The following is a 15,892-nucleotide window of genomic DNA, read 5'->3' on the forward strand; positions in this document are numbered from 1 at the left end:
CACAGCAATCCTTTTTTACAGTGCATGTTAGGCACTTGACAAAATAGTGTTGTCTGATCAACATTTTGGGTACAAACGTGTTACTCGCGGTAAATCAAGAAAACGAGATTCAAATAAGACGGTGTTGAGCTATAAAACAAGATTAGTTCTCTGGGTTGATAAATGTGTCCAAACAGTTGCTCACCTGTCTAATAAAACATTATACAGCGATTTTGATGTTTCTCATGGAAATCGAAAGGGTAACGCGAATATGATGTCATTAACAGATGACGCAATGACACGGGACATTACACTGTTTAAAATTGCTAATTTCTCTGGATTTAAACATTTTTGGAAACATTTGGGATAATGCAAGTACACGTCAACAAAATTGAAAACATTTTTGAATTTTACATATTGTGCCTTTAATGAAAATTGAAGTTCTCGAAATGCATCAACCAGATCACTCACAGATTCCCCAACAAGGCTCCTCGTAAAATTCTTTATTCATAAACTTGATGCAAGTTTACAAATATACTGTACATGGTCAAAATTCTCTTATAATGAAAAAAAAAAAAAAAAACGAAAAAAAAAAAAAACACCCCAGAAAGCATGCCAACAGTGTGAGCTTTAAGAACCATTCCGTGAAATGGCACCAGAGACGAGCTTTGTTATTAGTTAATGTGAGGTTCACGTTCGGTGTGAAAACAAAAAACAAACAAGTCATTACTGTTCGGACAAGGAAAGAAGAAAGACTAATCAGTCACAGAAATCTTGGTCAACGCAGACAAGCCCAAGTCAACAACTCAGAGAACGCAGATGTACTTCTGAGATGAATAACCCCCTAAAAGGAACATCAGTCGGAAAGGTCTGCCTTTTCAAATCTCACCGATGAAAACCCAAGACCGAGCTCATCTCTGAAACAAGACAGCAGCAATTACTCGCAAAGCAGACCCTTGAGTTACTCAAGACATTCCTGCTGTAATGGCTCTCTTGAATTACATTTACATGTGATTGGAGTAAAAGATTACATTTGCATCCATGTTAAAGATAATACGGAATACGTATCCAAGAGCCTGCCTGTTATGGAAGTTCAAACTCAGGACTGATCCAAGAGGCACAATCACAACATTCTGTGCAAATACTAAACCCAAATGCCCCAAAATATTTACAACTGGAAAAAGTTGAAGTCAGAGGGGTGAGAAACAACAAAAACATAAGTTACATTTGATTGAGCACTCAAATTCAGTAAACACAATGGAAATCTGATGCATTTTTATAGCCAGAGTCGTCCAATCACATATGGCCTTTAACACTTCTTACGATGGAACCAAGCCCCATCATAAAACACTAAATAGAGGCCACAGGAAGCTGTTAAAACAATCCTTCTTTGCTTTCGGGAACTAAAGAAAGTCCTTGAAGTGGATAGGTAGAGCAAACGGACCGAAAAAGCATTTTCTAACAAAATGGATTTTCCTGAGTTTTTAAATGGAAACTGCAAGACGCCTTCACATGCGCGAGCCTTCGACAGCCAGTTTTATAATACAGTCCAAAACAAAGACAAAAAAAATAGGGAGGTATGGTGTATTTTGACCAGTTCTCTTTCGCCGGTAACGTTAAGACTTTATACTGGACGTTGAAATCCGAGAGGTAAAATAAACAATGCCTTGAGTTTTGTATGATTTGTCCATCGGGCATGGAAAGAAACAGTGCTCTTTTAGTGTTGTGCTATGAGAAGAGTATTATTTGCGCTCTTGAATCCATCGATGCTCACAAAATAAAACTGACAGTATTGAAAAACTCTCGGTTTAAGTACTGCTGATCATGAGAGGTCCATTAGTAATGTAAACCTCAAATGTCTCAATCTGTAACAGCTGTTTTAATGGAGCAGAAATTATGAACATCTTTCAAAACAGGAAATAACAATTAAGGGTGGGAACAAAAAAAAAAAAAAGAGTTATGTTCATATCACTTATATAAATACAATTTTTAAGATATTACCCCAGTTATTTTGAGAAACATCAACCTTTTCCCCCCATTTCGAGTCCAAAAAAGTCCTCAGGTGAAAACAACTCTGATAATTCCCCCACTTCACATAAACACCACATTTAAGACGCCTCAAATCCATTTACAAGTATACAAGTGGAGCTCTGTTCAACTATGGAGCCACGGCAAGATCCACTTCGCCTTTTCAAAGCCAAAGCTTGCATTTGTCCATTATTGTTCAGATCAGCCACATGCTAAAAGCGAGCGCAAGGAAACTGAGTGGAGTTCATCCGAACGAGATCTGGAGCTAGAGTCGTATAAACGCCCTTTCTTCTCGTCCTCGACGTTATCATTAATATCAGGGGTTGCTTAAGAAGCTTGCGCATATAATTGTGGCAAATAATGATTCTTCAACAACATCAGCATTTAATGTACCAGTACATGTTAACTCAAAATGCATGGGGTGGGGGTCTCTATAGATACAAGAGCAGTGGCACATTGTCTTCACATTGTCTCTAGTTGCATCCATATCCTGTTTTAAGTTCAGTAAACCATCATTTAAAGTCCATGGCCATAAGAACGTCCTTTAAAAGCAGACAGAGAGGATCAGATCCAGCATCTTCATTGGGCATCTCCATCTATGTAATAATCCTGAACAGAGCCATGCTCCAGTAAAAGTGAGGAGGAAGCAACAAAAAGTAGAGAAAGAAAAGAAAAACACATCTTTCTCTGATCAGACCATTTTGACGCCATGTTAGATGCCTTATTAGTACCAAGGCTCTTAAAGTCCCATCAGTATAGAAAGAAAGAATGAATATGAATATGAGAGAGAGAGAGAGACGCATGAGAAACAGACATAAATCCAGATGTCACGGGATATGGTCAAAGAGTCCAGCCTTGCAGGAGATAAAGGACGATGCAAATTTCCGAGCATTCCAGACAGCGAGAGAACGTGTCCCCTTGATGGTTTCAACTTACACGTCTCAAGCTGAAGAGGTGAAAAACATTAGTAAAATAAAGCAAAGGTTTGACCAGACATCCCATGTTTGCAGTGTGCAAGTGGAGCGATTCTTCTACTAGCCATCTTCTTTAGGAGGTGTGTACCAGCCTAGAGGAAAAACATCAGAAAACACATCTGAGAGCAGTTCAAAGCGCATTAATTCTGTACCTCATTTTGTAGTTTCTCCACCTACCATTCTTTTCATGAATCTGAACCAATGATTTGTATGACTGTTGTGCTCTGGCAAGATTGTATTGATTCTGCACAAAAACAAAAGGGAAAGGGTCCGTATTTCTGCAAGCAAATATTTTTGGTCTCTGATCATGAGGCGGCCAGACAAACCTTATTTGCTCCAAATTGCACTCTGGCTTTCCCTTTGACTAAGGTGGCATTGATTTGCATGATGACTGACTCTATTGAGTAGGCACTGCTCCAGCCCTATGATCAACGCCACAGATTAGATTGATTTTATTTCAGATTTATTTCAATAGTTAAACCTTAAAGTGAATTCAAACCTGTTTTGTGAGTAGCTCCATACACAAGGCTCCTCCTCCAAGAACATAGCTGGATGAGAAAAAAGGACAAATCAAATTACTATTTATTTCTACCAAACTGTGATTCTGAAAATTAACATTATTTGTATAACTCATATTTTATATTTTTAAGAAATACATTTTCAAGAAATTAAAAGCTTAATGTAAAACAACATGAATTAATAATTGAAAACTGTATGACTGTGCATTCTAACATGCATAAGTGTTCTATAGAAATCTATACAAACATAAGTGCAAGTCTTTAAATGTAAATATTAATACTGGCAATAGACAGGTGCTCACCCTCCAGACAGGACAGGAGACACAACCCGTACAAAGGGAGGATCAAAAGGAAAGTTATCCTGCCATCAGAAAGAAAGAAAACAAAACTTCAGTTGCGTAATCTTGCCTTTCAATCAAATTATCTTCAATCTGTATTTTTTTGGTACAAAAACGAAACAAAACAACACTAACTTTATAAGAGAAATTGAGCAGAATGTAGTCCATGCCTTCTTTTTCCTTCAAAACCTGCAAGTCGCTGTGTAACGGACTGTCCGGGTCAACACTTAAACACGGAAGAATGATTTTCAGTTAAACCATCATCAGCCTATATGTTATTTCATATGTTGTGCAACCATACTTACGTCCTTAACTTGACATGCCACTCATACAGGCTATCATTGACTAACTCCACTGAATAGATACCTGGAAACGACACAATGGAAGAGTAAACGAACAGATCATACAGATCTGTAACAGTCCTTTCACTAGAACAAGATAAAAATCATTTTCAAAACCATTTTAAGGTGCACTCCTGACGTAAAAGTGGCAGCTCCGAAAGTGAAGCTACTTAAAATGTGGCCAGATTCCAAGATCAGATCACATACTTTGTGGAGAAGGCAATCTCAGAAATGTGTTGTGATGGCAGACAAAGCAAAAAAAACTAAAAAAAAAGAAAATGGGCAAGGGAACTGTTCTAAATTACAGGTAAGTTGTTCACTTAGAAGGCAACAGCCTACTCAGGCAGTATGAAGGTTTGGAACAGACACATGGAAAGATCAAAACTGAAATTACCTGTCTTATAACTCTGTGATCTATAGATCTCCCTGAGTTCCTTCATGAGGCGGTCAGAGGCCTGAACTGAACCGGACACTGCACCCTAAGAGGGTTTAGGAAAAACAGCATTTAGGGAACATATACAGCACTACAAGGCGCAATCTTTCAAATTATTCTTCAGTGGATAAATGACAGAATTTGTTCATTGAAAAAGCTGACCCAACTTGTAAATAAACCAAATCATTTGCTTTATTGCATTATATTACACAACACAAGGAGGATAGAGTAGCAGGGCTCTGGCTCAAAGTGTCTTTCTGAATTGACGGAACGGTCACTTGCGAATGAGACAATACTGTTTATATCGATATACAGTAGTTTGATACGAGCGCATCTGAAAAATAGCGGTGGACAGGAACGTGCATTATTCAATTTGTCCTACACATGAGACGAGCTTTATGTTAAGGGCTTTAAAATAACTGGTAAGATAACACGTATAGTTTAAAGCGGCTTGCTCTGGCAGACGTGCTGACCGATCGATACTTGTGCTGTTTAATGTGTTTGAGATGTAGTGCTTTCCTCAGTGCATAACTTACATTTCACAGGTATATTCCTCATCTGTAAATGTTAGAAACTCATGCAAATATTTCCACTTTGCTGTCAGGAGTGAATCTCCGCTAAACTTCACAGATTCCCGTGAGCGAGCGCCGCCGCGCGCATGCGCGAAAATCAGACAGTGAGCATTCATATTGCTAAAATAATTGTTGGATAATAAATTTGCCACATGTAGAATTTTCAACCTACAAGTGAGTGTATTTATATGATAGCAGTAACTGTATAGTGACTATTGTAATGTGGTTATCAAATGTAGGTTAATCAATCTGTGCTCTTGTTTTTATTTATTTTTTAGTTTAGTGACTTTAAAATCATTATTTTTGTTTTTAGATTGTAATGTTACAATGTTAGAATTTAATGTGATTTTAACCCATTTTTGCACATAATATATATATAACATTAGACTATGCTATAGGCTAGTTGTTTTCATAGCCTTCAATATGAACACTGTTTGTAGGACAATATTGGGCAGGATATGCAATAAAAATTTTTTTTTTTTAAATAAATACAGATTTTATCATCCAAGTACAAAAACATAGAAAATACAGAGATATATACCGTATATCGCCATTCACCCAAAAAATACAGAAATTTTTTGGCCATATCACCCAGCCCTAATTCACACAAAATGATGTCAAAATGCCAACCTTGTCGAGAATCATCGTAAACATAGTCGGTTGTGTCTTAAGTAGGGTTGGGAACCAAGAACCGGTTCTTATGCAGAACCGGTAGTGTTTTTTAAAAAATACCGGAACCGTGCGAAATTCCTGAGTTTCGGTTCCGAAAACGGTTCTGATGCGATGTGTGGACGAAGTGCTGGGAGCTTATCCTTTAATAGCGACGTCTCACCACATGAATATTAAAATTGTAATGAATGCACTGTCCCTCGCGCTTTTCGTATAACAAGTTACTTTTTTTTTTTTTGCGTCAGATATCAACGCAGAGAGAGAGAATAAAGACAGTAGAGCTGTGCCATTAATCTTTAAACGATCTCGATTCAAACACCCACGCGATCTTATTCCTAAATGACAAAAACTTCACACCGGGACATTCAAATCAGTTTGCGCTGTCGCTGACCCAGAGAGAGCAGTTCTACATGAAACAGCTAGCTTTACTTTCAGTCTTTTCAACAACACAGTATCGATATTTCTGTGTTAAAAATATTCAAATGATCACAGAAGTACTGAGATAAAAGTTTATAGTTCGAGGATAAACACTGATGTCTACTGTAGCAACCAAAACAGTTAATCACCTTTTGAAAGTCGCTTCAAATAACGAAAATTCGCTTCAGAATTTACAAAATGTACATAATGAGCGATTACATCATGAATGCCTTTTTTCAAAACGTGTTTTTGTCTTATCCTGAATCACTACGGTAAGTCGTAAGACTCGGACTACTTTACACTGGTCGGTTCGGCACTGCTGCAGAGTAGCCCAGTGCCTGCGTGACTCACCCGCGTCATAGACATAAACATAGAGAAGTAGCTCCGGCTACAATGTTCTTCCGCAAGACGCATGCATTTCTGTTTATTAACTGCTAGAGCACTTTAATCCAGTAAGGAAACAAGTTAAGTTTTTATGAATCAATCATTCAAACCGATTTTAAAAATATTATGTTTCACCTGTCTGGATCTTACATGTGTGTTCAAGCATATTCTACCCCTTCTGAGAGGGTATTCCACTGCTGGAGATACAATAAGATATAGGAGAGGTCCCAAATTATCCTTGACAATGCAACATTTTTTATTTTCCTTCAGAAAAAATTATTGCTAAATAATATGTTGCATTTGTTGACATTGCCAGTCTGTTAAACTCATTTGACAAGTATTAGATATAAAACACAAAAAGGATTGTGTATTTTCCCCGTACTACTATTTGTATTAGTTGTTTTAATAATTTTTATTGAATGGGAACCGGAACCGGAATCGTTTGGCGGAATCGGAACCGGAACCGAAAAAATTATCACGATTCCCAACCCTAGTCTTAAGTGAGCATAAACATGAGAAGATGCATGTGTAAATATTGGATCCGTGCAGCTCTTACAGTGACAGGTGCCTAATATTACTGCTGCTGTCTGTTATTATATGTTAATCAAACAAAAGACAGAAAATTGAAAGACAGACTGAATTACTGTAATAAGGGTTCATCTATATTTATACAGTGAGATGTATTACTATTTCTGTACCTGAAAATCTAATTTCGATCTACATGAAAAACCTGAAAAGCACTGTTTATTTCATTTGTATACGTTTGTTCTGTTGTATTTATTTGTGCTATTGCTCATAATTTGATTTGTTCTTATTTTATAACTGACTGTCTTTAACAATATTTCAAATTTATATGAGTTAGGCTAGTAGTTTTTAGTGTCATAACCTTATCTATTAAGGTTACATGGATCAAAAACAACTAAAACAATAACTAGCCCTTTTTTATTTTATTTATTTATTACTTTTGTTGTGGGTGCCAGTGAAAATTTTGGCAGGGCAAGTAAAAATGTCAACCACTGCCCCGACTAGGCCAGTAGAAAAAACCCTGGTTATCAGTGCTATTTTGCATCAATCAAAAAAGCTGCTTTTTTAAGTGCTCCACCCAACCCCAAAGTTAAATAAAAAGGGTACCTTACCGAATGGACACTTACGTTCAAGTGGTCCTGCCTCTGGTTCTTTCGGATTTTCTCCAGAATTGCCAGATTCTCCTTCTCGATGCCATCGTCCTCCGACTTTTTCCCATCGACCGGTTCCTCTTTCATGTCATAGTGGTCTAGATCTTCAATATCCTGCTGCCACAGCAACAAACAAAAGAACGTGTTAGGTGTCATCTAGTCTTTTCGTCGTAACTGTAATCATAAAGAAGCCTTTGCATCCCCCAAAGCTTAATACCTCTGCCATTTCCTCTTCCTCCTCCTCTTCTGATGTCACTTCATCAGTTGTTCCATGCTGGGAACAACAAGAACATGAAACAAAGTTTACATCAGCTCAAACACACCTTAAAAACTAGAGATGTTCCGATACCCTTTTTCCCTTCCCGATACCGATTCCGATACCTGGACACAGGGTATCAGCCTATACCCAATACCGATCCGATACCTGGGTCTGTACAGTATTGTATGAATTGATAGAATTATTTTATGGTGTGCTTCAGACTTATCCCTTAATTAAACATGAACAAATACATAGAGTGAACTAGAGTATTTTTATTATCTGACATACATTTCACAGCAATATATTATTTATCTTTCTTAAATGAAAAAGAACTTAAAATGCAGCCACACATCTAATACTGTAAACTGAAAAAAGGTATTTTAGATTTACAATATATAACTGTATAAAAAAAAGTGCAACAAATAAATCTAGGAATCTAAAAAAATGATATATGAATAATATAAGAAAATTATCTCTTTATAATTTAAGGTCCATAAACAGTTTTGTTAAATAAACGGCATTTCAGTTTTGACATCGGCTGGTCATCCAGAATAATAAACTTAATAACTTACATGTTGTATCGGTTATATTTATGATCGTTTGAATGAAGCTTTCAGAGATAGTTGATTCTGGCGCGGCTCATCCTTCTCTGCCCTTGCCTGTGTAATCGTGTTTTGCGGGGTTACTCTGTGTTACTTGAAGTTGCTAATACTTGTTCCACCCCTCGAAATTGCAGTATGGCATATGAGACATGTCGGCGTTTTACTACCTGGTTGTCCAGTCTGAAATACTGCTAAACAGCGGACATACTGCTATCGCGCGCTTTCTTCTTCGCTGCTCTAAACAGTGGTTGCTTGTGTGGCAACAGCACGACTTCCTGTGTTGCCACAAGCAACCACTGTTTAGAGCAGCGAAGAAGAATTGAGCTCCGATTTGCAGCGTTACGCAAAGCTAGCTTGCATAACTAGTTATTGTTTAAGAAAATGGTATCGGATCGGTACGCGGATAGAAGTACTCGCCGATACCAGAATTTTTATTGGTATCGGCGGCATTTCCGATACTAGTATCGGAATCGGAACAACTCTATTAAAAACAGGGGAAAAGGAAGGGGTAAGAAGGCTATGTAGGTCTGATTTGGGCTACCTTCTTGTCTTGACTGATGGGTCCAGCAGGAAGAGGCTGATCCAGCATCTCCACATCAGGATGCTGGGGCAGGTTATAGAGTCGGCATAAATCACAGATCAGCCTTTTCAGCTGCTGTAGGAGCTGCATAAGAAAAAGTGGTAACAACTGGTGAGGAACTTCATTAGAGAAAAACTAACTAATATAAAACAGCTGATCTACTATAAAGCATTGGGTCACATAGAAAGAAAAAAAAGCTAGATAAAGTGTGTTTCAGATAAAGAAACCAGTCTCATCCTGACCGACCAATATGTGGATTTAGGTTCATTATGGATTAGGGCTGCACGATTATGGCACAATCATATTTGGGTCAATGCATTATAAAGCAGGGCTTGACAATAAGGACTGCACCAGCGTGATCAACGCTCGGGACAGTTGACGGAACTGCATCAAGCATCGCTGCATTGTTACAAAAGTTGGTAACACTAGGGCTGTGACGGTGGCAGTTTTTTACCACCGTCGTGGTAATGAACTAAGCACCGGCAGTGGCGCGGTGGTTGGGGGGTGTTATATATATATATATATATATATATATATATATACACACACACATCAATTAAATACATATTGAAATAAAATAATAATAATAAACAAGACTCAAACATCCATTTCGTAACAGACATGCGTGTTTATTTGAGCACTTCCGTCAATGAAACATCACACTAAAGCCTGTAAAGCATTGAAATAAATATCAGTAAATAATATTAACTTAAATAATATAATAGCTAAATAATTAACACATTCGTTTAATATTTCCACACAAAGACGCGTGATATAGCCTAAGCCTACCGCTCTCCACTTTGAGAGGGATCAGGGATGTAGGACACAAGCAGAAAGACCATCTCTCTTTATATATATATATATATATATATATATATTCATGTTTTCTACTTGTCTTATCTTCCACAAGGGCAAGAAATTTAAGCTGTTTGATTTTGAGCTGCCAGAGAAAGCAAAACTAAAATCACCCGCACGTGTGAAACGCACTTTACAAACAATCTTGATGCGCCTTACCAAGTCTAATAACAAGCACAAACTGTGTTGAATATGACGTGCAAGTAAAAAGGTAGGCTATCTTTCCTACAATGTTTTTCTACTTTATTTAATAAAGAATGCAAATATAATATGCCTACTTTAAAGCAAACCAAAGGAAGACACGTTTAATGCGAAAATGGGTGAGACGTGTGTGAAGATTTGGCAAAAGAAACAAGAGATTCCATGTCCAATGGAATAACTAATGGACTATTGTTAAATTAGCTGATAATTGGAAGACCAGATCGCAAAACAGAATACAAAGCCTGTATTCTCTGTATTGTACTCCTGTCATAATTTTCATGTAAAACAGCATTCACATACCAAATAAATTGTTTTGGAGGACCACCGCTGGTGCTACTCAGCCACTGCGGTGGCGCTTTACAACCACGGTGGTGCGGTTGTCAAGTTTACCGGCACAGCCCTAGGTAACACTTTACAATAAGGTTGATTAGTTAACATTAGTTACTGTATTAACTAACATGTACTAACAATGAGCAATACATTTGTTACAGTATTTATTAATCTTTGTTAATATTAATGAATAAAAATACAGCTGTTCATTGTTTGTTCATGTTAGTTCACAGTACATTAATGTTAACAAATACAACCTTTGATTTTAATAACATTAGTAAATGTTGAAATGAATATTAATTAACTAAGCTTAATAAATGCTGAAGTAGTATTGTTCATTCTCAGTTCATGTTAACTAAGATTAACTAATGAACCTGATTGTAAAATGTTACCCAAAAGTTTCTCAATTAATTATTTGCACATGTTTTTAAGCCTTGCCAATTGAAATATGGAAGCGGAAGACGATACAAAAGAGAACTCAATTCAGTACTTGCGCACTGTTTGAGAAGTTTTGTGTGCGCATACACCCAGGAAGCTGTGGTGCAGACAGTGTGCAGACAGTGTGCGAATAATAAATTGAGTTCCCTTTCACATCTTCGTGCGCTTGAATGGACAAATTCACACATAATTGTGTCTTGGTGAGATTCCATATAAACATAGTTGGTTATGACTTGTGAACGTAAACAGTTGAAAAATAAAACGCATGTGTAACAGTATATTGGATTGGTGCATTTGCTTAAAGATGCTTTAATGATAATCAAACAACAAAGGACAAAGTACTTGTCTTTAATAATACTTAATTTATATTAGTTATACTTGTAGTTTTTGGTGTCATAACCTTATTTATTAAGGTTTATTTGAAATAAATTATTTTGTGGAGGGGACAGTAAAAATGTTGGCAACCTCAGCATTAAAATAAATGTGCCAAGCTCTTAGAAAATGTTCTCTATTCTTGTTGGTTTCATATGAATTTGACAAACTACTATACCATTTAACAAAAGCTCTTTCATTTCTCTTTCACCTGTGTACACATTTTAATCATTAGTATTTTCAAAAATGTTTCATACCAATGTTTTTTTGTTTCTATGATATCAAATCAGTTGCATCAACATGACATTTTTCATTTCCTGAACTCCCCAGAAATATCGAAATGGGTTTTAATTTAAACACATGTTCTTTATAGAGAGGTTTTCAGATCACTGCGTGTACGAATTGCATGTTTCATGTATTTTTGGAATAAATCAATAGATCCGGACAAATATGTGAAAATAATAGTTCAATAGAATTGAAAATAATCAATTTTATTAGATTTAAGATTTTTTTTTAATGTTTTTTTGAAGGAAGTCTCACATGCTGCATTTATTTGATTAACAATAATATTGTGAAATATTATTACAATTTAAATCAACGTTTTTCTATGTATTTATTTTCTATAATTTAAAATTAGATTTATTCCTGTGATTCAAAGCTAAATTTTCAGCATCATTACTCCAGTCTTCAGTGTCACATGATCCTTCAGATATCATTCTAATATGCTGATTTGGTGAAACCTTTCTTATTATAAATGTTGCAAACAGCTGTGCTACTTAAAGCCCACAGAAGTACCTTGAAATGCACAGCGTTGACGTAATTTCCACTGAAACAGGAAGACAATAGATTTCCCTTTTAGATTTAATATGAAACTATTACTAAAGCAAAACCGTGAACTTAATCATGCTGAGGATGTGTTGATTGAAAAGTGTGTACATGGCATTGGTGTTATCTCTTCTACTCGTCAATGCTGTTTATAATGCCGAGTCTAACTGTTTCTCCACCATATAGCTTTAAAATATAGCATTCTGTGCCGAATTCAAATGGGTCTGATATATGTTTTCTGGTCTGCTCTGTGCTAACATGACTCTGGACCAGAGACGACTGTGTTAGCACTGCGGCGGTTCGTGTCCAACTAACGGAAAACCAGACTTCATTCCCCCCAATGGAAAGCATATTTGCACTGTCTGAATCATTTCCTATCTATTACGCATTATCTGCTATTCACCATATAGAAAATAGTAATTGTGTGAATAAGTGGCCAATTTCAGCCACAGATTCAGCATCTATTTATGGTGCAGGGGGCGGGACTCTTCAGCTTCTAGAGAGCATTTGATTGGACAGAAAATGTGATGAGAAGCTGAAGTACAGAGTGATGTCATCAAAATTGTTAATCCATATTGGCGGAAGTGAGAGACTCGGTTTTGAACGCTTATATCTAGGGATGGGAATTGATAAGATTTTATCAATATCAATGCCACTAACGATTCTGCTCATCGATCCGATTCTTTAACGATTCTCTTATCGATTACTTTTTATGTAATTTATGTAATAAATGGAACCTTATTGTAAAGTGTTACCGATTAGTTATAGGCCTACAACGATTAAACGTACCGTGAGTTCAGTGTTGGAAAGATCAGTTGTTTTAACCATTCATTAAAACGAATCGGTTCAAATGAGTCATCATTAGTTAGCGAATTGGACGTGTCATTATCGAACGTGTGCCGGCGGTTGGGACATCCCACAAGATGTGTCATCAGAGAAAACATTTCATCACTGGATAGTTTTTTTCGTTTTATTTAAAGTGTGGTTTATGTCAGCTGAATGTGCGGAACGCTTTACAGAGAAGATAAGGCAACGTATTTTAGCACAATTCACACCCAGCGGTAGCCTAATTCAGGAAAAACAAATCTCCGAATGCTCCACATGAAACTTTAGTCTCCCCTTACCATCGTGTCGTTTATTTTGATTAATATGTGCGAGGGAGAGAGCAAGACAGCGCTTAGTTTTGAGACGGTGAAGCCGCCTTGCTCCGAAGAGAGAGAGTGCGCGCGCGCGACCGGGGCTCTCTCTCTCTCTCTGCTCGTTCAGTTAAACATGCGCCCTGTCACAAGCGCAGCAGTTCATCTACATTACTCACCGATCAAATAAGACTTTGGCGGTACAAAAATTCGCTTTGGACGCCGTGCTATGGTGCTTGATAAAAGGACAAAAGGGACAGTTGTGAGTTCACGGTCTGTAGCCTACATACTATGGCTGAGCAGGAGCATCGATAAGAGGACTCGTTAACGTCGAGGGCATACAATATCGATGGATCGTAAAACTTAGAACCGGTTCTCGAGTAGAACCGGTTTTCAATTCCCATCCCTACTTATATCTTATAAATGTAAATTTTGTCATTGTTTCGGAGAACACTAGCTTACAGATAACATTAAGGCTAACATATACTAAAAGCCAAAATACTTCATGGGGACTTTAATATTTTTGTGGAAACGTGATAGATTTGTCTTTCAGGATTCAGATATATGTAGAAGTCTTACTGTCACATTACTGATCAATTTAAAGCATTTTTTACTTAATCATTTCTTTAAAAAAAAAAATCTACTGACTACCAACTTTTGAACAGTAATGTACAGTAAAATACTTATTTTGTGTTGCATTTTGATGATCACATCTCATTGAAATCTCAGATAGCGGAAAAACCTCCTTACCAAAGTATTGCCTCTTCTGACATCCTCTAGCCGTTCAAGGACTTCGGTCAGACTTGGGTCATCGGAATCAACGAACCATATTGGTGGCGTTGAAGGGTAAGACTCCTACAAAAATATCAAGAGTTACAACATCAGCATCTTCCTAATTGCATCCAAACCCTTTGTCCTTTCACAAGGTTACTGAAGTCTGATCGGATCCATTCAGCCACTTGCATAAGAAGCCACATCAACAGCTGCCAAACCAATTAATCAAACACGTCTAAATGAACACCCAAAAGAGACCACAGCAGACCTGTGCAGTGGAGTGTGAGTCAGAGCTGATGTTCCTGTGGTCCATGTAAAATCACTTGAACATTATGTTCCCATCCACTACTTACAAATCTCCTCCCAACATTGGAGGGTCAAAAGGATGGCGACGTGATTTGCTTCTGCTTGTCAGGACCACACACACTGAACTTACAGCACCACACACATCAAAATATAAACTCAGCGAACTAACTGACCTCAATAACACCACAACGGCAGCCAGTTGCACTGCAGTGGCGATGCAGCGCGTTTTCATAGATAGTGAACGTTATGACAACACCTCTTGATAATCGAGTAGACTTAATATTCACTCAACATCGTGTCCTCTAAATTGCTGTGAAAATGTCAGGAATCGCTCAAATTATTAAGTTTGGAAATGCGCTAATATCGCTAGCACACACCATTAGTAATCATGATAGCAATGAGAAATTACGATAATTATATTGCAACAAAATTACGATAGATTTAACTGGATATAGAGTTGGATCATTTTAAATCTACGCATTTCTTAACAGGCCTCGCTAAATGAAGAACTTCGACAAAACAGCTAATTAATTGCTAAATTAGATAGCCAACATTATAACTGACCGTTTACACAAAATATGTGGTTTTATTACAACATGTATATTCAAAAATAGCATCTCAGAGTCGGTCTAGAAAGACGACATGGACAAAAAAACATTTTGTCCAAAACGTCGTTTAGCTAGCTAATGTATCATTTTGCTAAATTAGCACACAAGCGAATTACCTGCTAACTAACTTAATTGCAAAATCCACACCGACGCGGAATAAAACAACTATCCGTTTTATTTAACTAACTTGTGTTTGATATGATCAAATAAGCCTGAATATTAGCTGGCGAGTTTGTTTAGCTAACACAGTTAAAGCGAGAGCCAACGCAGTTAACTTTGTTAGCTAATCAACTAGCAGGCTAAATGTAGCTCGGGCTAGGAGTGGGTACTTGTTTATCTGCTATTTTGACATCCGTTTGAGGATATGTAATCGATTCTGGTCGGTCTAAATGCTTTTATTCACATTATGATGGCTTTAATCGAGTCAAAGGGGGGTTGTGGTGATGTTATTTCACTCGGCCTTGTCTTGTTCGCATGTAAGCTACACAAGGCTGATGAATCTTACCGTGATGTTGCAGTGAATAATTAGCAGCTTTTCTCCTGTCACATTAAACTGGCAGCTCAGTTCATCGGGTTTCCAGTCGATTATTCTGAATCGCTCATGGTTTGGATCAAAGATTGACTCCAGGAACTTTAATTCGGCCTTGAGCCCCGACACCGACATCTTCCACTCATCTCATCAGCAGCCAGGCCGCGGGGGGAAGGGACGTGCACGGATACTGCGAGCGCGCAGCTGATCCCAGGGAGTGTGTGTGTGTGTGTGTGTGTGCGCGCGCGC

General features: G+C 37.5%; 1 protein-coding gene across 4 annotated transcripts; it reads right to left on the reverse strand.

The window, feature by feature from the left end:
* Positions 1-467: 467 nt before the first annotated feature.
* ube2q2 (ubiquitin-conjugating enzyme E2Q family member 2) lies at positions 468-15,876 on the reverse strand. 4 transcript variants are annotated; one of them, XM_056271029.1, is made up of 13 exons: positions 15,620-15,876; positions 14,177-14,281; positions 9,231-9,353; positions 8,046-8,102; positions 7,805-7,942; positions 4,573-4,657; positions 4,143-4,203; positions 3,973-4,063; positions 3,802-3,860; positions 3,481-3,529; positions 3,308-3,403; positions 3,159-3,225; positions 468-3,073 (listed from the first exon to the last, which is right to left on the reverse strand). In XM_056271029.1, the coding sequence occupies exons 1-13, from the start codon at positions 15,776-15,778 to the stop codon at positions 3,042-3,044; spliced, it is 1,122 nt and encodes a 373-aa protein (XP_056127004.1). In that variant the 5' UTR covers positions 15,779-15,876; the 3' UTR covers positions 468-3,041. The 4 variants fall into 4 exon arrangements, with proteins under 4 accessions (XP_056127004.1, XP_056127002.1, XP_056127003.1 ...); XM_056271027.1 differs by having other exon boundaries at positions 7,790-7,942; XM_056271028.1 differs by having other exon boundaries at positions 7,805-7,945.
* Positions 15,877-15,892: the final 16 nt, after the last annotated feature.

The sequence above is a fragment of the Rhinichthys klamathensis genome, unplaced genomic scaffold (genome assembly GCF_029890125.1).
Source record: "Rhinichthys klamathensis goyatoka isolate OS25496 unplaced genomic scaffold, OSU_Roscu_1.1 h1tg000310l_1, whole genome shotgun sequence".
NCBI lineage: Eukaryota > Metazoa > Chordata > Actinopteri > Cypriniformes > Leuciscidae > Rhinichthys > Rhinichthys klamathensis.